The sequence below is a fragment of the Syngnathus floridae genome, chromosome 15 (genome assembly GCF_059516105.1).
Source record: "Syngnathus floridae isolate MCC-2025c chromosome 15, RoL_Sflo_1.0, whole genome shotgun sequence".
Classification (NCBI taxonomy): Eukaryota; Metazoa; Chordata; class Actinopteri; order Syngnathiformes; family Syngnathidae; genus Syngnathus; species Syngnathus floridae.
Window position 1 is genome coordinate 9,092,887 of NC_142427.1, and position 20,404 is coordinate 9,113,290.

General features: G+C 41.8%; 3 protein-coding genes and 1 long non-coding RNA gene across 6 annotated transcripts in view; 2 read left to right on the forward strand and 2 right to left on the reverse strand.

The window, feature by feature from the left end:
• The first annotated feature begins 97 nt into the window (after positions 1-97).
• On the forward strand, positions 98-2,831 carry znrd2 (zinc ribbon domain containing 2). Of its 2 annotated transcripts, XM_088398224.1 has the most exons (5): positions 98-239; positions 955-1,106; positions 1,185-1,269; positions 1,446-1,939; positions 2,003-2,831. In XM_088398224.1, exons 1-4 carry the CDS (start codon positions 224-226, stop codon positions 1,907-1,909), a joined length of 717 nt encoding a protein of 238 aa, XP_088254350.1. In that variant the 5' UTR covers positions 98-223; the 3' UTR covers positions 1,910-1,939; positions 2,003-2,831. The 2 variants fall into 2 exon arrangements, with proteins under 2 accessions (XP_088254350.1, XP_088254349.1); XM_088398223.1 differs by having other exon boundaries at positions 1,446-2,831.
• supt4h1 (SPT4 homolog, DSIF elongation factor subunit) lies at positions 2,745-3,892 on the reverse strand. The gene is made up of 5 exons (XM_088398231.1): positions 3,729-3,892; positions 3,521-3,627; positions 3,398-3,453; positions 3,269-3,322; positions 2,745-3,169 (listed from the first exon to the last, which is right to left on the reverse strand). The coding sequence occupies exons 1-5, from the start codon at positions 3,795-3,797 to the stop codon at positions 3,102-3,104; spliced, it is 354 nt and encodes a 117-aa protein (XP_088254357.1). The 5' UTR covers positions 3,798-3,892; the 3' UTR covers positions 2,745-3,101.
• A 497-nt stretch (positions 3,893-4,389) lies between these two features.
• Positions 4,390-20,404, forward strand: part of rnf43 (ring finger protein 43) — a 45,442-nt gene continuing 29,427 nt past the window's right edge. The window contains exon 1 of one of the 2 annotated variants that reach the window (XM_088398203.1): positions 4,390-5,614. In XM_088398203.1, coding sequence (XP_088254329.1) covers positions 5,393-5,614 — 222 coding nt within the window. In that variant the 5' untranslated portion in view covers positions 4,390-5,392. Of the gene's footprint in view, positions 5,615-18,318; positions 18,473-20,404 lie in introns of those variants that run through there. The other variant, XM_088398205.1, reaches the window with a different exon arrangement.
• LOC148386428 (uncharacterized) lies at positions 5,330-16,446 on the reverse strand. Its single transcript, XR_015863005.1, has 2 exons — positions 6,232-16,446; positions 5,330-5,557 (listed from the first exon to the last, which is right to left on the reverse strand). It is a non-coding gene; the product is annotated as an uncharacterized LOC148386428 (long non-coding RNA).

Here is a 20,404-nt window from a genome sequence, read left to right on the forward strand (position 1 = left end):
TCAGACATTATCAAATCAAGGAATTTGACTGTAGTTGATTTTTAAATTGATTTTGCAATAAAAACAAAACAAAAAATGTGCGGTCCCTTTCCTGCAGTTCCACCCAGGCGCCGTTAAAAGGCAGTAGCGCTCTCAGGAGTGCGTTGTTCGCCTTCCGCCGACAACAGAGAATAAGTCCCGTGACGTCGTGACGCTGTACGTGCGTGCGGCGCCGCGCAGCAATATGTCGCTTCATGAAGGTATGTTGTTATTACTTCCCTGCTTATTTGTTTGCCATTTTGCAACTGTCGACACAAGTGACGGAAGTTGCGAACTCTTTGGAAAATCTTCTCTACTGTCGTTTGACTTTTGCGAACTTGACGTTTGGTTGCCTCGGCTAACGTGAGCGTGGTTTTGCTAGCTTGCTTTCCTAGCTAGGCTACTTTGTCACACTTGAGCTAAGTAGCGTTCGCTAGCTGGCTCAAAGGCTCTTCAATGATTTAAAATTGACTTGTTGGCCACTTTGCGCGCGCCACCGTCTTTGTTCAGACAGTCCGAGCTGTCGCGTGGTCGTTTGAAACTTTCCTAAATTTGTCGTCATCTTTTCCGCAACACTGACTGCAGTCATTGGAAAGCCCGCTCAACACAGACAACAGCAAGTCGTGATGTTAGTTAATCATAAATCAATCTCCATGCTGAACGTTAAATCTCAGGATGAATAAAAGCATAAACTGAAAACCTTAAATTGAAGTTTTAGCCTCCTTTTATGGAACAAATGCCTCAAAAAACACGTTAACACTAATTGCAATTATGATATTAATTGACGAAAACCAAACATGTTTGTCTGAATTAAGTTATAAATATAAAATGTAGTTTCAATTGTATCATTAGCTAATCATTTTAGCAATGTCTTTGACCGTACACCATGTCGTCATTGCCCATGGTATTCTCGGTGGTCTTCTTCCATAATGCCAGAGGAGGAAGACTTGGAGTGGGAGCCTCCCACCGAGGCCGAGATGAAGGTGATCCAGGCCCGGAGGGAGAGACAGGACCAGATCAGCAAAGTCATGGGTGACTATCTCCTCAAAGGCTACAAGATGCTGGGCGAGTGCTGCGAAGTTTGCGGTGTAAGTCTGACTCTAACATTAAGTCACTAAGACCTGGTGGGGTCGTTTTGTGTCATTGTGAATGTTGTTTGTTTGCAGACCATCTTGCTGCAGGACCGCACACACAAGAACTATTGTGTCTCATGCCAGGAGCTGGACTCTGACGTTGACAAGGACAATCCTGGTAAGACACGCATACACACCAAGTGAGTCATTATGAAATAATTTTCATAAAATGTGACTGTGTAGTTCACACCAGGGCAGAAATGGTCAATAGAATACTCTTAAGTCATCACAGATGGATTTTTGGAAGACTTTGGTAGCTGCTACAAAAGACTGACATGATTGGTGTCCTGTCAGCCCTCAATGCACAGGCGGCGTTGTCTCAGGTGCGAGAACGGCGTCTGGCGGCCCGGTCTCCGGCGCCGTCTGATCCGGTACACGTCAACGGTGACTGCGGCGTTGTTGCCGTCCCCCAGCCCAGACCGGAGCACTGCGAGGGAGCGGCAGCCGGCGGCAGGGCAGTCCCCCCCGCGCCCGTGGTCCCGCCAACACCAGCACCCCCCGCCGTCATCGTCCCTGGCGCAGCCGCAGCTGTTTCGGGGGCCGTTGCCACCGCCCGCCCACCGGCGCCCAGTGCGGCCTTGCGTCCGCTCCCTCGACGTCCTGTGCTGCAGGATGCTGAGGAGGCGGTGCTAAGCAAAATGCGCTGGGCCAGCGACCAGCTGCAAACCTGCGCCTCCTTGGAGTCCAGCATCCAGCTGTGCAACCTGATCTCCAGCTGCGCCGCCTCCCTGCGGAGCCTGCGGGAGATCAGTCAGTGAGGGTGCTTTGCCCTTTGAACTCTTGAGCAGGTAGGCCAGATGTCACCGGTGAGCTAGCTCTCATGTTTGTCTAAGTTATTTTTCTCTCTTCAGTGTTTGGCCATTTAAAATGATTCCGCTGATGTGTCCATGGCAACCTGTTGTCTGGTCACAAAAGGTCTTCCCAATAGAAAACCTGCAGATGGTTTACCTGTTTGTGGTTTTTATTTTTGGGAACCAAAGGGAAGAACTCACCTAAAACTGGTGAGGTTTTTCTCCAAATAAAAGCAACAAATTGTGAATATTGGAGACTTGACGTTGTAGGGCCGTAGAGTGGCCTCGTGGTTTTCACGTGTGCCTCATGGTTACCTAGCTCTGGGCTGCCCGCTATTTCCTTGTTCTGCGGGGAGCCCTGCGGCATGATATCTGCTCTAGATTGAAAGTCGGCATGTTTTGCAGACATTCACCAGTCAAAAATAACTTTGCTTGTTTTGTTCAAATTTGATGTCTTGAATGATTAGGTGAAGAAGCTTTGATTTCTATGAAAATGTCTTCAAAAAATGTTAACACTTGATAAATGAGATTTTTGAAAATTAGAAATAGTCACATTCTTCAGAAACATATGACCGAATGACTCCCATGGTCACATGGTGCTACGCCGATAGCGCAACCAATCACATTCTTGCAATTAGTCGGGATGACTACGAGCAGATTCGCGTCATTTCTGCACAACGTGGGACATTTTGCTCTGATTGGCGTGTTCTGGGCCACCCTCCATGATGGATGGATTACCTGTTGTCTCCACAAGAGGGCACTAGATGCAAACGCCTTCCAGAAACTCAAATTAACTTGAAACTTGTTTTTTTTTTCCTTTTCATACGTTGGCTCACCTGGAGGTATCAGTTTGTGAGATGTTGTATTGATCATAAAGAACTACATTATAGAGAGGAGTGAGAACTTTTTTTTTGAGTGGGGTTGGTCATATTAAAAAAAAAAATCTAGGTGTAGTTTGTTCAAAAAGGTATTCCAGTATAAAACTGAATTTATCCGAAGTGCAAGGTGATGTGTAGTCATTGCTAATTGCGCGTACAGCTAGCAAGACAATAGACGTGACTACATTTTAAACAGATTTATTTCTCTGGTAAAAAAAAAAAAAGTTTTGTACAAATAGTATTTGGGCTTCTTGGAAACAGCCGTTAAAAAAAAAAAAAAGTTAGGACTTCACAGCTGTCTCTCTGGATTTGTAGATCACTCCCCTGCTTTTCAGCTCCCTCACAACACCTGGAAAAACAAAAGAATTGAGAATGACCAATATACACGGAAGGTGACCTTGTGATAGTGTTAGCACAGGAGAACAAAAGTATTGATATTGGGCTGTACCTGGGGGTAATCTACCAGTCACCGAAACAGCATAAACACCTGGCTTGAACGTGCCTGTGAAGAATGACATGGAAGATGTGATAAAATTAGTTTCATCAACTTTTTAATACTCACTGTATTGTCTCTTACCTATTCTCTGCCATTTTGCAACCCAGCTGTCCTCAGGACTCATCTGAGCAATCACGCTGTGTGAATAAACATAAAATGGTAAAAACCTATTGTCTTTAAAGATATTTCACATATAACATTTACCCATCAAATGAAGAACTGGTGCAATCATACACCATCTCTCTGTTCCCCTTCATCTGAAGGAACGACTCACAGTTGTCACAGCCATCATATTCAAACTGGTCAATAGTCTAAGAAAAGCAAAATTGATTACATTGCGGTGGTGGAACGAAATTACTGTAAACGAGTTTGTTTCTCAATGTAGGGTTTCATTTGTCGTAATTCAATTTACCTTCACTAAGGAGCAAAGCAAACACGCTCGTAGATGTCGAAGGTCTTTAGGAACGGTTTCCAGAGCCATTGTACTCTCAACCTAGCTCAAACTGGCTAATGTTTACCGAGGTTTAGTCGCGGGCTTATTACGTCATCATTGTGCGTTAAAGTTCGGAAAGGACCCATATTTAGGCATCCACTTGACGTGCCTTATTAGAAATATACACGCAATTGCATTATTTGTAATGACAAGCTGAATAACAACAAAAATATAACATCATCCAAGGAATACACTGATGTCACTGGATCCCACGATTTTTTGTTATTGAACTGAATATTGCGTCGTGTATGCAACTATGCATTTTTATTAGACTGCCCCCAAGTGGCCACAATAGAAGGAGCTGTGCTTTTAAAGTTTGACCACGAGAGGGAGCTATGTGCTTGACTTTATTAATACCATTTTGATGCGTGGAGTCCCATACGCCTTCGCAAGGGATCGTGCCGTTGCCTTCATGTAAATACGGGAAAAAAGTGAACATTTTCAGCAGCTTAACTTTCATCAGTGACACATCAGAACGTATAGCATATAATACAAGTACATTTAATTTCGTGTTTAATTTCAATCCAACAATCGGTTCATATTTCCGCTTTTTTTATGTCCCGACAAATCTTCGCCGATAACGAAGTGGCCCTGAAGGCAGCATACCGAATGAGCAGGTAGCGGGTGTAAGTAAATGAGAACCCCCTTAGTGTGCAAGCAGCGTCACACGGAGTCACGGACACGGGAGAGAAGATTAGTGGGACGGTGTGGGTGAACTGTGCACGCCGTCGCTCAAGTTGACCGACTTCACATGAGGATCACATGGAGTTTGGAGCACTCGTGTTCCGCACACTGTGGCGTTTCTTGCAGTTGCACCCGGTTTATGACGGATCTCCGAGGAACATATCCAGTTTCGTAGAAGTCATTGAAATCTGGAAGTGGGAATAACTTTGATCTGAAGGAAGGAAGGAAAGGAGCCAACAAACGATGTTTACGCATCGTAATTAAATCCTTTAGGGAACAACAATGTTCGCACCGTTCAAGTTGTAAACATGTTACTTAACCATTTGGTTGGGCTGTGATCCGACCGCCCCTGCAGAGGCAACCTGGCTGGAACGTTCGCCTTTGAAGTTGAACTTCTCTTCCGTGTGCGTGCGTGGATGTGTGCGTGTTGAAAAATGTGGCGCCCTCGGGACTCTCTATCTGGCGACGCTGCTTGTCAACTCCTAGTGCGGTGTTGATAAAGGTGCAGCGATTGGATTTTTTTTTTGTTACACCCTCATTATTATTATTAATGAGAAGTGGAGTTAAATGAAATTCGACTCATGCATGGACTGGAGCTGGGCTTTTTTTAATCTGCACGCGTGGACACGTGCGGACATTTATTACACTTGCAACCCGGAGCATGAATTTAAACTTTTTTTAAACTTTTTGGGGAATCGGAATATGCGCCTGGATGCACGCTTGAATATTAACTCTAAATGGAAGGATCGGGACGCTCACGCATGAGCTTTGATTCCGTTGTTTGAAGAAGTACAAGATTTTTTGGGACTTAAAAAAAAAACACGCTTCCTCCGTGATTTCCTGCTGCCTGCTTTGAAGTCCACCATGTGCGGCCGGGCTCCGCTGCCTCAGTCGAGGCCATGACCGTCCCCCCGTGGCGCCTGGCCGGGCTCTGGCCGTGGCTGCTCATGGCGGCCCTGCAGGTGGTGCTGGGCCAGCCGGGCCCGGAATCCGAGCTGCCGACCCTCCAAGCGCTCATCAAGGTGACGCTGGTCAAGCACGAACCGGCGGGGAGTCCCATCACTCTGAAAGGGAAGTTTGTGGGAGGCAGCGCCGGTTACGCGGAGGGGAAACTCATGCAGGTAAGGATGACATCACCCAAAAAGCACATCCACTCTTTCCCAGCCATTATGACGTCACGCCATATATTATACACAAAAGTAATCAACACGTTTTGAAGTGAAATAGGATGATTTTGATTTATTTGAACCCATTATTAGTCTATTGCGTGCAGGGCAACACAAGTTAAATCACAATTGAGTCACCAATATGATGTTGACAGGCAGGTAAGCCACCAAGGTAGCCATGGGGCCTGTTCTCCAAAAATAGGTTAGTTTAGTCCGAAAAGTTTGCGCCACCTTGTGGCTACTTGCCCGGTCACGTGATATGTTGTTAAAAAAACGGAGGTCTTGGTGATTTGAATAATGCATTTTAAAACAATTGATGATGTGATCATATTTAGCTCGGCGAGCACTTAAATCAAACAACAAATCAGGATTGACAAAGAGTTAACTGATTGAGTGAATGGCTGACAAAAAAAATATATATATAACTGTGTGTTTCAATGATAACAAAATGGCTAGCAGCAATTTTCAGCCAAATTTTGCTGGGAAACTTTGACAATGTAACTATTTCTGAGAGTATCGAAAGGCGGACAATGAGAATTACATACAAAGTGTGCACAAAATCAGTGATTTACCTTTTGAAGAGGATAAATAAAACATTCCATTTGCTGAATCAGTTGCCGATATAAATAACCCACAATAGGTAAACCGTTTCCAAACCTTGCCAAGAGTATAAGTAAAGCATTCCATTTGCTGAATCAGTTGCAGATATAAATAACACATAATAGGTCAAATGTTTTTTTTAACCCATCAGATGAGTCGATGAAATAATACATCTTTGATTGAGAGATTTTGACCCTGGTCAATAAATAAATAATGGGTCAAGTGTTACCTAACCTTGCACATGGCTAGATAAAGCAAGACAGCCTATTTAAGCGTGTACTGTGTTGGTACACATTGTTTCTAACTTTGATTGACACCGCAAGAGTGACATTTGTGTCAAACATTCTTGAGGTTTGCAATCGTGTTCTGTTTTAAAAAAAATGCCCCGCTTATAGAGCCAAGTAAAAGAAACCTGCGTATTAGAGGCATAAGTTAGAGATGATATTTTATGGACAATAAGTTGGAATTCAATTGTGCAGTGGCTGAAAAATAATTATTATTATAATACTTGGGGATGTTGATTTCTGTGTGCAGGTTGCTACTAATATTTGTTTGCGATTTAAATGAATGAGCCAGTATGCAAAATAGCGTTAACAGTTGAATCCACTGATTTGCTGTTAGCTCATCAATCAGAGCATGAGATGAAAATAAATGATCAAGGTGCAGTAGTAAACAAGGCAACCATTTTTTAGTTGTTTAATTTTCCCTTATAGCCAGTTGTTTTTTTTTGTGTACCATAGCTATCACACCATTATGTAGCTGCTGTTGAACCAAAATGGCCTTTTTTATCCTAAAATATAATTATGATTAAAAGCTAAAAAAAATAAATAACTCAGTACATTTTTATGTACTTGCGTTTCTCAATAAAATAACTAATTTGAGTATAAAAAAAAGAAAATTCAGTCTAATAATTTGTGTCTTCTGATACTGATACATTAATCCTTTGTCTCAGTTGACTGATACCTCCAAGGTGTTGTTGTTCCCCTCAAAAATTTCAAAGACCTACATACTTTTTTGCAATCCTCTATCCTGCAGTGACCTTGCATCTGCCCACAAAATATTTGCTCACCCTTCCCCACTCTCTGTGATGACAGAACTTTGAAAAATTCCTTAAGAATGGTGATGACACGCGTGTTCTTTCCAGTGATGTTGACCTAATTTTACGCATCAGGCAAAAAACATGTCTGTCATGTCTTGTGCCTAAATGTTTAACACCAACTTTTCATCAAACAACTTTATTAGCAAGGTGTGGTCGATGACAGTTAAACGAGACATCTTAACACACTGTAATTTGAGCTGCAGTGTTTTTTTTTTTTTCTGGTACCCTTTAAGGAAGTATAGAAATCTGTGTTTCTTTTCATCATGCATTTTTTTGCATTTAGGATTGGATTAAGGTTGCCTGGCCATAAAGCTCCGTCAATTTATTTACCGTCTCCTAAGAAACGGGACTGTAGATATGCACCGTAGGATCTTGTCTTTCTTCGCTCGCAGGTGTTTGAGTCTTTGACCATTCCCTTCGCTTCTTCACGCCGATAGCTCTCCATTCGGCACGCCACTTAGAACTGATTATGCCTTTGTGAGAAAACAGGTTTTGATCACATCAAACGTACTGAGGGAATTCCGACATTCCTTATTAGTCCGCCGTAAAACTTTTTACACTGAGGTTGAAAATCCGTGAACAAGGAATGTGCTGGAAGAAAAAGGAGGTTAAGATGATCGCTGTGTCAAAGCTGCTGTCATCAGGTCTCGGCAACTTACTGGAAGATGGAAAGGAACACAAAGAAGAGCTTGCTCACAATTGGGCCGGTCCGCGGTTGTGTCCGAGGTGAGGAAGGCCTGGTTTTGTCAGACGCTGCAGGATGCTCTTTGTTGCAGCTCAGGCTTGTTCCAACAGGTCCTCAAGGGCCCATGTGAGGCGCTTTACGCTCAGGCTTTATGTTCTTGCCTGGCAGTGGATGTGAGGAAGAGGGGGGGGGTCCTCTGACAAACACTCAAACTTGTGCTGAATCCCTCCTGAAGCTCTACTGTTTGCTTATTTTTAGTCAGGCACAAAAACGAAATCCAAGAGGGCTAAAAGTGCTTATTGACATCTGAATTATAATATCGTGGAGGTCCTTGGTTTGCAGTGACCAACGTACGACCTTTAGAATGACCTGGTTTTACATTTGAGCGTTTCTCATACTGTATTTATGATTTTATTGACTATTATGTTAGCGCCATTGTGATGCGACTCCTTTGACCAATCACGGCTCATCAGTTTTCTGAAGCTGAGCCGTGATTGGTTGTGACTTGGCAACTGTGATGTCATTTTCAGTTGACAGCAAGTGACCAAAATGGCCGCCCTTTGAGATGGATCGAAACAAAGATTCTGAAGGCAGTAGACTTTTTAATTAAGTGAATAAATAGGTTGCAATTAACTCAATGACTCTACGTGAATAAATGTAATTAACACTGACTCACTATTAGGACTTTCATGGCTTACTGGGGTTTGCACTCCATTCTGACTTTCACGACCACTTCCTGTATTTCAAACCATTTTATCTTGCAATATGAATGAAAATTTATTAGTTTTGTCAAATATTCCTCAAAATACTGCAAATATTTATTGCAAATCACGGGCGGTCAAAGTAACAGTATAAACTTTCTCGATTTATTTGATTTTTAAGGATAAGTAAAATTAATAACGCATTCCTTGCTGTAACCAATTCCGAGTTATTGTTACTTTAGCCGTATTGTACTGAACAGCTAGCAACCACGATTGGTCTTACGTTTGATGATGTCACTATAATAACAGTTCAGCTTGGGAAAACATTTTTTTTTTATTCATAAATGTGAACAAAGTTGTACCTTTTTTTGCGTTATGAGCCATCGCGTAAAAACAGATTTGTTTTCCCACAGATTAACGACTTTTCAATTCAATGGAGAATATTGATTTATACGATCCATTGGTCATGGAACAAAGTAAAGTCAAATCACTGTATTTCCTTTTTGAGCTTTCTATGGCAGCCTACATTGAATATAGTTGAAAATTGATTGACTGCGTTCCCACTTCCTCTCTGTTTATTGCAGTCAAAAGACCTTGCTCTGGTACACGTCTCCCTGTGGTCTATTAAACAGTGGCCACGTTGGACGTGTGCCTTGTCCCCTGAATGGACACGTTCATTGGAGCACTTGGCCGTAGTCTGGCAACTCTATTAGGAGAAAGTACAGAGGCATTTTCGACTCTATCCCCTTTCCAGACATGGAGCTTATACGGTGGCCGGAGAAGAAGTGCAAAGGCTTCTGGGATGACTTTGAAGTCAACGATATCTCCACTTTTGTTGGGAGATCGCCTCGGAGTTTCATCTTCCAATGGGATTTGCGCCAATTAAGGGGAGGCTAAACATTGTGAAAGCGATTAACTGTTTTTTTTTGTAAATCTTTTTGTATATTTGAGGGTTGACCTCAGGGCCTTTTGGGGTTGTCATTAAAGCACGCAGGGCAATTTCTACTTGTGCCACTCAACTTTCTTTAAGTCCCGCAAGGTATTAGATCGCGGCTTCTGCATGTTTGCCTCTCGGAACATCTGCGCAGACCTTTGGGAACGAGGGCGGAGGGGGCTCTGAGGGAGAACATCAAAGTGTGTCCAGTTGTGAACGTGAGCTGGGATGATTAAAAACCAAGAGTGTTTACACTGCACTTCCCATATGGGCTCTGGACTCCCCTCCCTCCCCCTAGATTTCCTGTCCATACTTCCTATCTCCCTGGATGAGATAAAAGCCTGTCCAGGGCTCCCCACAATGCTGCTGCTTAGCATAGTTTTGCTTGTTCATGCCAGATGTTTGCCCATTTGCAATTTTTTTTTGGTCTTCAAATCCATGCAGGTGCAATGGAAGTCGTTACAGATTTGTTTACGTCACGCTTGTTTGGGGAAGGCCAAAAAGACGGCAGTTCAAAGTGTTTGCTAAGTTAACAAGTCTAATTGATTGATAATTGGTTCGTTTGCCTTTTAATGTAGCATAACCTCAAACCACTTTTTTATAATTAGATTAGAACTCCAGATAAACAAGCCTTTATTAAAATGTCGACATGGTTCTGCAGGGTATTTCCCGCATGTAAAATGTGGATTGTCGCAGTACTAAGTTTTTTAATTGGCGGGTCATGTGGTGAAATTCCTGACTCATCGCCCACGTAGCAGTTTTTGTGCAAATAGATTGTCATTAGTTTACCTTTGAACGTCATTTTTAGGCCAATTTGCAAAAACAAATTTTTGTTAGCTTACAAAGTTTCAAATAAAGCCTCAAATGACATTTTTAAAGCCACACATTTGCAAATGATTGTCAACTCGCTTGTTCTTCTGCAGTCCATTAACGTTGAGAATGTCAACAGAGCATAAAATGTGTGTTTTGAATTTGGGGCGTAAGCCTCAGATCATACAGACAAAGATCAAAAAACTTTTTTTTTTTTTTTTTTGAACAATGGTGAGAATAAAAATGCATGTGACTTAAACACCAAATAATTTTGGAAATATTTTATATAGCAAGTAATGTACTTTTGACCCTCAAAGCAACTTGATCCTGGCTTATGCAACTGATTCATTTGTGGTTTTGGGGTGTGTGTGAATGCTTCGTGTGTTCATTGTACGATTGTTTTTTCTGTAGACACTTTTTTTAATTGACCTGTTAATTTGCCGTTCAAAGCTTGCCGCTCTCCGCTTTGATGAGGTGCCAGAATTCGGTGAGAAGCACACCGAAGCACTTTTTCTGGTTTCTGGTAACACAACATTCGTTTAACGTTGACTTCTTCAGTTGTTTCTTCCTCGGTGCTCAGCCACTCCTTTTGCCCTCCCATTGTGAGAACGGTGTTTATTTGCTGCCACGTCGCTTGTGCACACAAATGTACTTTGTGAAAGTTAGCTTAGCAAGTTAGCATAACCTGTTAGCATGCCACTTTTTTGCTTGATAAACATTGACAGATTTGTGAGATACAACAGTCATTGTGAAAATGTTTTGACGATCATTTTTTGTTAATTAAAATAAATCATTCAGTGTTTAGTCAATGACATCAGTGCAATTTAAATTGTCGAATAAAAGGCCACTCAGGGACAATAGTCAACCTTTTAAAGTCATCATGTGGCATAATGTGATTTTTCACATTCCTTTCGAAGGCCAAATGAAGTTCACTCACACATAGACTTTTATTTCCATATGGCTATTGGTTCAACCTGTTATTGCATTTCTGTCGCCCTTGACTTGGCATTGCCTTGAACGCAGCACGACGTGCGTGTGCTCGATAAAGACTGGCGTGGACTAATGGCAGTCCAGGGATGTAGGGACTCCATCTGCAGCACAGGAAGCAGGCCTAGTGCTCTCCTGTCCGCCCTTTTCCATTAAAGATGGCTGTTAAGATGTTTCTTATGGCACTGGAAGAGTCAGGGAAGTGGGGGGGGGCATGGCAAATCTCTCAATCCTGCAGACCTCCTTTTTAAATCATTAGAACATGTCTGGAATTCTCCAGTCACAATACATTCTTTCTTGTTTTTCATACTTTGACAGCCATGTTCTTTTTTTAGTACAGGTGGGTTTATCTTTATTATACAAGATAATCCAGTATGGTTTGGAATCAAAGAAGTTTTGGGAAATTGACCCAAAAAAATAAATAAAAAACTCGAAGTATAACATCGCCATTAATGCTTGACTTTGTGTAAATGGTTGAGCAAATTAAATCGGTCAATTGACTTTGGAGTGAAGTAAATGATGCCATCCAGTGCTTGAAAAGTGATGGCAAAGGTGAAGTGGCTCTTCCGTTGTTCTTTGCTCCACTTGTGCCATGCTTTCTCCCAACCTCCTCCTCCTCCTCACCTCCTTCCCTCCAAGCAGCCTTCTCCTGTTTCTTGACAGCTCTTGGTTGTAATTCACTGCGGGTGCTTCACTTTCAAGGACAAAAATGGCTACATGCACTCAAAAGGCAGGAAGCTCTTATTTTGCTGAGAGGCTGGAGGAAAAGAGTCATCACCATTCCACAGATAAATACACTCTGACAAACTCCCTCCCTCTTTCAGATTCCCCGTTGCTCCTCCACTTTTTTTTTTTTTGCTTTGACTTTTGTTGATTTTTTTGCAAAACATGTCCCGGCGGTATAATTTCCAGTTATTTGGTTCTTCTGTGACATGCTTAAAGCTATTTGTACTCGGTGTTTATGACAAGTAAATTAGTGGCCAGCATGGCGGAGAGCTTCTGCACATAGAGAGCCAAAAAATCTGGAGTCAGCTCAAAGCAGTTTGAGTGGAAGTAAAGTCTCTTCTTTTTCTGCTTGAACGCTTGGCTCAGCCATCCAAGAGAAATAACTTTCCACCTGTGAGACTTTTTTATGGATTTGTGTACAAGCATCAGTGAGTCTTTGCGCATAGGAAGCACGTCTCCTATACTGAGATCATTTACCAAACTCTATTAAGTGGGATCAAAGTGACTCAGATCTTCCACCGGTGCCCGACTACAAAGGCCATATTGCAACTTCAGGTCTGAGTAGATAACAAGAAATGATTCGTGCGTTCAGAAGTCACATGGTCACCTCCAGACAATAAACAAAATACAATTTCCTTTCCCTAAACATTGCGGAGAAACAATCGAGAAATAGGAAGGTGAAGAGACTATTAAAAAAAAATCCCTTACTATAAAAATATGCTGGATTAAATCTAACATAATATAAAATTAGCATCAATGAAATTAAAATTAGACCGTATTTTCTATTATAATATTCATCTTGCAATATGACCAAAACATGATGGATGGTTTGGTTAATAAGGAAGCTCTTTTGGTTTTGGTTTCAGTTTGTCAGTGCTTAAATCAGCAATGCAGTCACAGTTGTGGTTGTGTTGTGGTGCACGCAGAACGCTATTATTTATTGCGCATTAAAGATGGTCTTAAATTATGTGGAAACATCTGCACAACGCTCTGCAGTGTTGTATGCATGTGACATATTCTCTGTAATAGTCATTTTGTTTCACTTTTAATTAGAATGTCACTGTGTTATTTTTTTTATGAGATAAAAAAAAAAAGTGGAAAGTACCGGTTAGGTTTCAAACATCTCCAGTAGTCTTCATACATAATATATATCTCCAACGACACGGATGGACAAACCACACTTGAAGTAATTTCCGAAAATAACATTTACGGTTGTCGAGCCATTGAAAGATCCAGAAAAAGATGCTAAGTTGTTTGTCTGTCTACATGTGCCCTGTAATTGACTCGCCACCAGTCCAGGTTGTTCCTTGGGATCATCCGTGACCCCGATGAGGACAAGCACTATAGAAAATGAATGGATGGACTACAAACTCGATTCGAGTAGTTTTTAGTGTGAAAAATTCCGACGATGGCTATCAGTCCAAAAAAGAATGTTAGCGGTAAAACATTACACCGCAAACGAACAGGGGGGGGGTGTAGACTTTTTATATGAGTCTTTATAAGAGATATGAAAAGAATTTAAAATCAAACTGAGCACATTTTTTTTGGTTTTGTTCAGTATCTCGGTTTTAAGCAGCAAAGATTGACTGGGCATAATAGATATGCTAATGATGTGTTGTCGTTCTGTCACTCGGTATCGGGAAAAAAGCAAATAATGAAGAAGAGACTCAAGGGAAAGTCTTTTGAGAGTTCAGAGTAATCGGAAGGACCAGAGACTTCGTGAGCGCACCATTATTACCGTAGCGGAGGACAGCGATCATGAATGGTTGAACGGAAAGATGGATTACACACATGCATCATGCTCTGGAAATCCCCTGTGGGGCCAAATCATAGAGATGGCAGACCGCTGAATGCCAACCGCGTCTTGCGGGGAGCGTTTGATTCGATGAAGCTTTTAAAACATAATGACCATGTGCTTATGTCCTTAGAAATTAACATGAGGATCTTGGTGTTTACAAGTTTCTCCTTCTGGTCTCCTGGGAGGGATGTAAACAAGAAGGTCTTAGCTTATGAGGCTAATTTATGTTGATGTTGGAAGAAGATGGCGGAAGTGTGAAATTATTTAATTGTATTGCACCTGTCGAAAAGTTGTTTTAAATAAAATATATCATTTTAGAAAATTATGAAAAATTCATAGCTAAGGTAAGCTGGACTATAAACCGCAGAAATAAAACATCATTTCACTTCATACAATGTATCATCCGACAAAAAAAAAAGAAATTCCAAGAATGAACAAAACACATTTTTGGAACTGTGTACCCATTGCTATCTGATTGGCAGTGTGTATTTGTCCAAGACTGCTTCGCGGCCTGATCCTTCCGACAATATATTTCAAGGTTCTATCTAGCTGAGGCCATTTTGAACGCTACTCTAAACTGTTGACCACAAACACATCTAGCCTGTCATAACAGTGCCGCCCGCCTCCTGCTATTTGTTGGTCTTCTTTTGGAATAGCTACCTCGGCGGAGCAATGCTATGACCTTGCTCCAAAAACAACCCAAACTTAAGTGTCTGAAAGGCATCAGGAAAAGAACTGCGTATCTACAAGACTTGTTCCAATTGGCCGTGACCTCCTGACTGGCTGCTTGTAATTAGAAGCAGTCCCTTGCTGTGCCCCTCTCTCTCTTGTCCAAAGTAAATACCTTGGCACCCAAGCGGAATGTTGACAGACCGCACTTTTGGGTGCTTTGTGTGAGGCGGGAGAGCTCCTTACGTTCAACAACTTGTTCAGTCTGTCAGCGAGAAGACGGTGAGGAAGAATATCTCGGGTGTTTGATGACAAACGTGTGCGTTACTGTCAACTGTTAATAGCTCGAGAAGCAGAAATGTAAATCTATCTGTTCGCAAGTATATCGACGGTGTTGAATCGTTCGAAGATTGCTTTGATATTTAACACAGATATAAATTTGCATTGTAGTCATAGCTTCTTTCGAAGGGCAAATAAATGTATGAGCACCTCATATTATATACAGTAAAAGCTACAAAACAAACTGACAAATAACTCATTTTCAAATCAGACGAGTAAAAACTGGTCAAATATTTAAAAGATATTAAAAGTGAAGACAATTTGCAATTCATTTGATGCACAATTTGTCTTCACGGGCCACATAAAATGATATAGCGGGCCGAATCTGGCCCCCGGGCCTTGAGTTTGACACCTGTGGTCTAGCCAGTGAATTGCCAACAATGTTACAGGATATAAAACAAAGTTGTTGAGCTACAAAATCTCAATATACACAGATAAAATGAGCTTCGCTTGCTCAAATTGTAACCTTGACCACACCTTGGCAGTTGAAAGGGAAACGATACAGTATCAATTCCTGTATATTTTGATGACATAACCTGTGTATTTACATTGTCTCGTTTAAAATAAAAACACAGCACGGCTCAAAAGGCAGTCTGTATTTGAAAGAGCAAGTTCTGGTATCTTGCCAGGGCCGCTCGCCCGATAACCTTCACTGCTGGGGGCTACTATAGTACATTTGCGAGAATGTGTGTATGTGTGTGTGTGTGTCATGTCTTTTTTTAGGACTGTCATATTGGATCGTTTTTTGATAATAGTTATGACTCCCTTTACCTCCACTATTTAAATCCTCCTATTGCTATGGAGGACTGAAGCATGGTGTCACTCCAGTTCCTCATTTCGGGTTACATTACACAGCAGTATTGCTGGAAGCTAAAGACGTCTGAGGACTATAGCAGAGTTGCTAGCGGTTTGGTGTTTGGTCTGCACGCTCCGAGATTAGCGCAGCACTTGCCGCAAGCTTAGTTAATGACATGTCTATCACCAAAGTCCTTGGGTTGTCTGGAAATGAAGGGATAAGCACTTATAGTATATGTTAAAGTACAGAACTTCCTTTTCTAGATTTGACCTCCGAGAATCACCATGGCAGGCTAACATTGCGGTAGAAGAAACAACATGAAAAGTTTCGTCTCCTGCCAAATGGGACGGGGCATGGTTAGCCGCAAAGAGTCGGTGACATACAGCTTTCGATCGTGACATTAAGCCCTGATCAGATTTTCCGAAGCTTTCCGAGAAGCTTTATGAATGAGGGGAGTAGTACGCAAATTCCGCACAACTTAAATAAAATATTAAAAATGGCCGCCGGAACATAGCATTCAGTTCCTTGACTCGAGGATTTGCAGCTTTGCAGCTATGGCAGCTCTTCTGGAAAGTGTTTTTTTATGGGAATTTCTGACCTTTTTTCCAGAAGCACATTTGTGACGTCACACATTTATATGGCTCTCACTCACCACTCTTAATTCATCCCAAAGGTGTTCTATCGGGTTAAGGTCAGGTTTCTGTGTTCATCCACATCCGAGTGTGTCATCCATGGACTTTGTGCAGAAGAGGCAGCTCCAAAGTTGAGCGCATGGAATTGTCGTTCTTCACTTGATATTGCTCGATCGAACATTCGGACGAGCCAAAGCGGGACTGTTTATAAAATTCCGACAACTTTCCTGTGTGCTAGTTTCAGCGCCGTCCTATATCAGTCAGCAGCCTGTTTATGAAACTCTCTTCCAAACCCAAGAGTCAGAAGCTGAGCCAAGCGCTTCAATACTCTGCCAGATCAAGCGAACGTGGGACAGAAGGTTGGGCTTGACGCAAAAAGGGGGGGGCGTTAGTTAGCAATCCTTCTACTGCAGTTCTCTGACCTACCTCCATGCTGCTGAGTTCCAGTGTTTACCCACATTGTTAACTATTACCAAAAGGCTGTGTATCTTGGCTACAACCCAATTCTATTATCAAAGGAGACCCGAGCTTTGGAGGCTTTCCTAAAGGCCACGGTTTTCAACCCTAAAAGACCAAACCCAGGCACCGAAGCACTCCTTGTAGTTTTCTCCCAGCTCTCATTCTCCTAATGCTCTTGCTTGAACATGCACATTGGTTAAACTGCACTTGGCAGGTAACTTGTTTTTTTTTTTTTTTTTTAATAATCACTTTCATGTCTGCCTTCATTTTCCTCAGAATTGCTTTCAGTGCAAATATTTAAAATGCTGCACATTATGACTATTTTATGAAACTGGTCAACAACTGTTAATTGTTTCTTTTTTTTCATGAGGGATTACAACGATCATAATTTGATGTGTTGCCGATGATCATTATGATCTAGCGATACGATAATGAATCGGTGTTGAGAAACTCATTTCGAACGTCATGTTTACAAAGAGATATATTTAGCTCGCATAGATGTTTCGATTGAGCAAATTTCTTCAATCTGATCAGAGTTTGGATTAAAATAATTTTTTCCTCACCATCAGACCTTTAATCCAGATCAACTGGTCCAGTTTATGTCCTCGTCTGTGTGTCCCATGGCAATTATTTGATCAGGTGTGCACCCATATTAGCTTCTGTCTGTTCTCATGCTATCATTGTTGCCATGTAAACATCTCTTTTTAAGTGTGACTACTTTTGTGTTGACGCATTCATGGAGTCTGATTTCCCGAGGTGATATATAAACACTTTGAAGTGTGTGATGCGAAAGTCCGATTTTGCTCTCCTTAATTTTACTATAATAGTTAGGCTATTTTTTTTAGCCTTTTTCTTTTCTCTCCCGCGGGCCCACGGCACCTTTGTTTTCTCGAATAATGATTTCCTTTTGGGTCACCTCTCCCTGCTTTTCAGGGTAGTGAAAGTGGATCTGTCCAGAGCCTCTCTATTACATAGCCCATCAGATAGGGAGGGCGAGATAAGTCCCCTCTGTATAATAAATGTCTCATATTTGATCTTTATAGGTGGGAGTGATCTCACAACATCGATGCCTCTCAGGGGATAGCTTGCATAAATAGTTTTTTTTTTTTGCCCTATTTGCCTTTTTGATATCCATGAAAAGTGCCCAGTGAAGAAAATGTCAAAAAACGTACACACCCTATTTTTGTTGAAAGCTTGACAGGTCATTGGATCGGATCACCCTACTGGTGTGAATGATAAACAAGTTAACCCCCCCAGTTCAAGTCCCTTTATATCATACCTTAACCACAATGTACAGGAGAGGGTACTTTTTGCCTTAGCAGTTCAAAGTTCAAGCACAGGGCCCCGGCAATCATTGACTCAGTCACGCTCTGCGCTGTTTTAATAGAAAGGAATGTACTGGCAAATCAAAAGGGAAGATTAGAAGAGTTGGCTTGAGAATAAACAAGGGATCGTAAATTCAGTGGGAAATAAATAGGGCGGGCTGAATGCCAGGCGTCTATATAATATTGCATGGTTGTTGGAATGAGAGACCGCAAAGACGGAGACGGCAACACGAGTTGGGCGGCGCTATCTGCGGTGGGTGTGCAACACATCTTCAGGCCAACATTCAAAACCTTGGCTTGTCAATTATTTTTCAAGGAGATTTCTTTCTTGTAGATCATTGGCCACAAGAGCTACAGGTGTGTTCCATCCAATTGACTTTGAAGCTACTATTTTTTTTTTGTATAGTCTGAAAAATACGGTACCTGAAAATGGCATTTCAAAATGTGTGAAATTTTAAACGCGATGAAAGATATTTCATTTTGAGCAGTATTTAGATTTTTTTTTTTCTTTTCTGTCACTTTCCTGCCTATGTTGGCGTCAAGTCTAATCAAGTCGGAAACCGGTTTTAACTCCGTGTTCTTTATATACCGGTTCAGTAATTGCACACTTTACTGTCATCTTTTCGGATATTGTTAGATCTCTTATCTGATGTTGTCATGCTGAGTCAACATTGATAGCTGCAGGTTTCGTCAGTCAGCCGGTATCAACGGTTTCTTTGATCAGAGTCACTTTTATTTATTTTTTTATTCTGTGAAAAGCTTGAAGGGTGCAGCTAGTGGAGCGGCAAATATGAAGGAAATGTGATCTCTTTTCTTTTTTAGACTGCATTCAGTTTGCTCAATGAAATGAAATTTATGATAGTGGAATCCTGATACCTACATCCGTTTTTTTTTTTTTAGAATAAAAACAATTGATGATGCTTCCGGATATAAAATTACATTGATTTTTAAAGCAGCATGCTAATTTTTTATACTGTGTACATATGCAAATGATACTATTTGTAAATCTGTTCTGATTTTACCTTTGAAATATGTTATTGCCGATTCCAAAGAATTTTCACCCTGAAAATCTGTGACTCTGCAAAGGATAGATGAAATTTAAACTATTAATTTCTTGCTAACGATATTAGCGCTTGTTAGCTAGTTCATTTTTAATATGGGTACAGATTATACTTAGCATCATGGACAGTCGTGACGATTGAGTAGGTGTGCACGATTAATGATTTGTGTTGAGCTCTTCTCCCTTACCGGTGTCAAACATAAGGCCCGGGGACCAGATCTGGCCCGCTACATCATTTTAGTGACCCGCAAAGGCAACTCATGTGACAAGGGAACCAACTGGTTATGGTGGTTACAGAACCGAGCAGGTTGCTGGGAGATTTGCGTCGGGAGGACACACAATACCTAGTACATGATGCACTTTTAGCTAAATATAACTCGAGGGATCAATGTGGTGTCAAAATCGGTGCTCGACATGACACGACCTGTTGCGAACGAAGGGCGGAAGTATTTGTTTTTGTATTTTAAGACCTGGAAACAAATAATAGAATGCAAATGAAGAAATCCTATTTTTGTTGTTGTTTACACTCCAATAATTAGGATCTTCGATTAGCCATTGCGATAACATCATTGGTCTCCCCGGGTAACTCTAGTCTGACTAGTCCCCCCCCCCTCCGCCTGCATGGCAATACAACACCTTAAGTAATCTCCAGGCTTTAGACTATAGCATACAATCAGGAGCTCTGGTCTCTCCAGTTGGAATAATATCAACACCCCCTGCCCCTCGGAGTGAAATCTTAACCGCTCACAATTAAAGCCTGTCAATGAAGGGCCAGCTGTCGCTCGCCCTCTGCCGGACCGTCCGACCCTCGGACGGATGCTACGAGTTCAAGCCTTCTGCCTCACACACACTCCAAAGCATAAAACGGCATTACCAGCACGCATCAAGTTACAAAGCATCAAGCTTTCCACCCCGCTGCTAACGAAGAAAGTGGTGGGAAACGTACACGCCATGTGCTACTACACACCCAGCATCTGCTCTTTCACACAGAGTTTCTCAAGGCCACATGTTGTCAGGACACCCTTCTGCAAGCATACCATCCAAACGGAATGAAGCGCTTGTTAGTCTCCTAAAGACATCACAAGCAGCTGGGCAGACCCTTCGGTAAACATTTCCGATTATGGA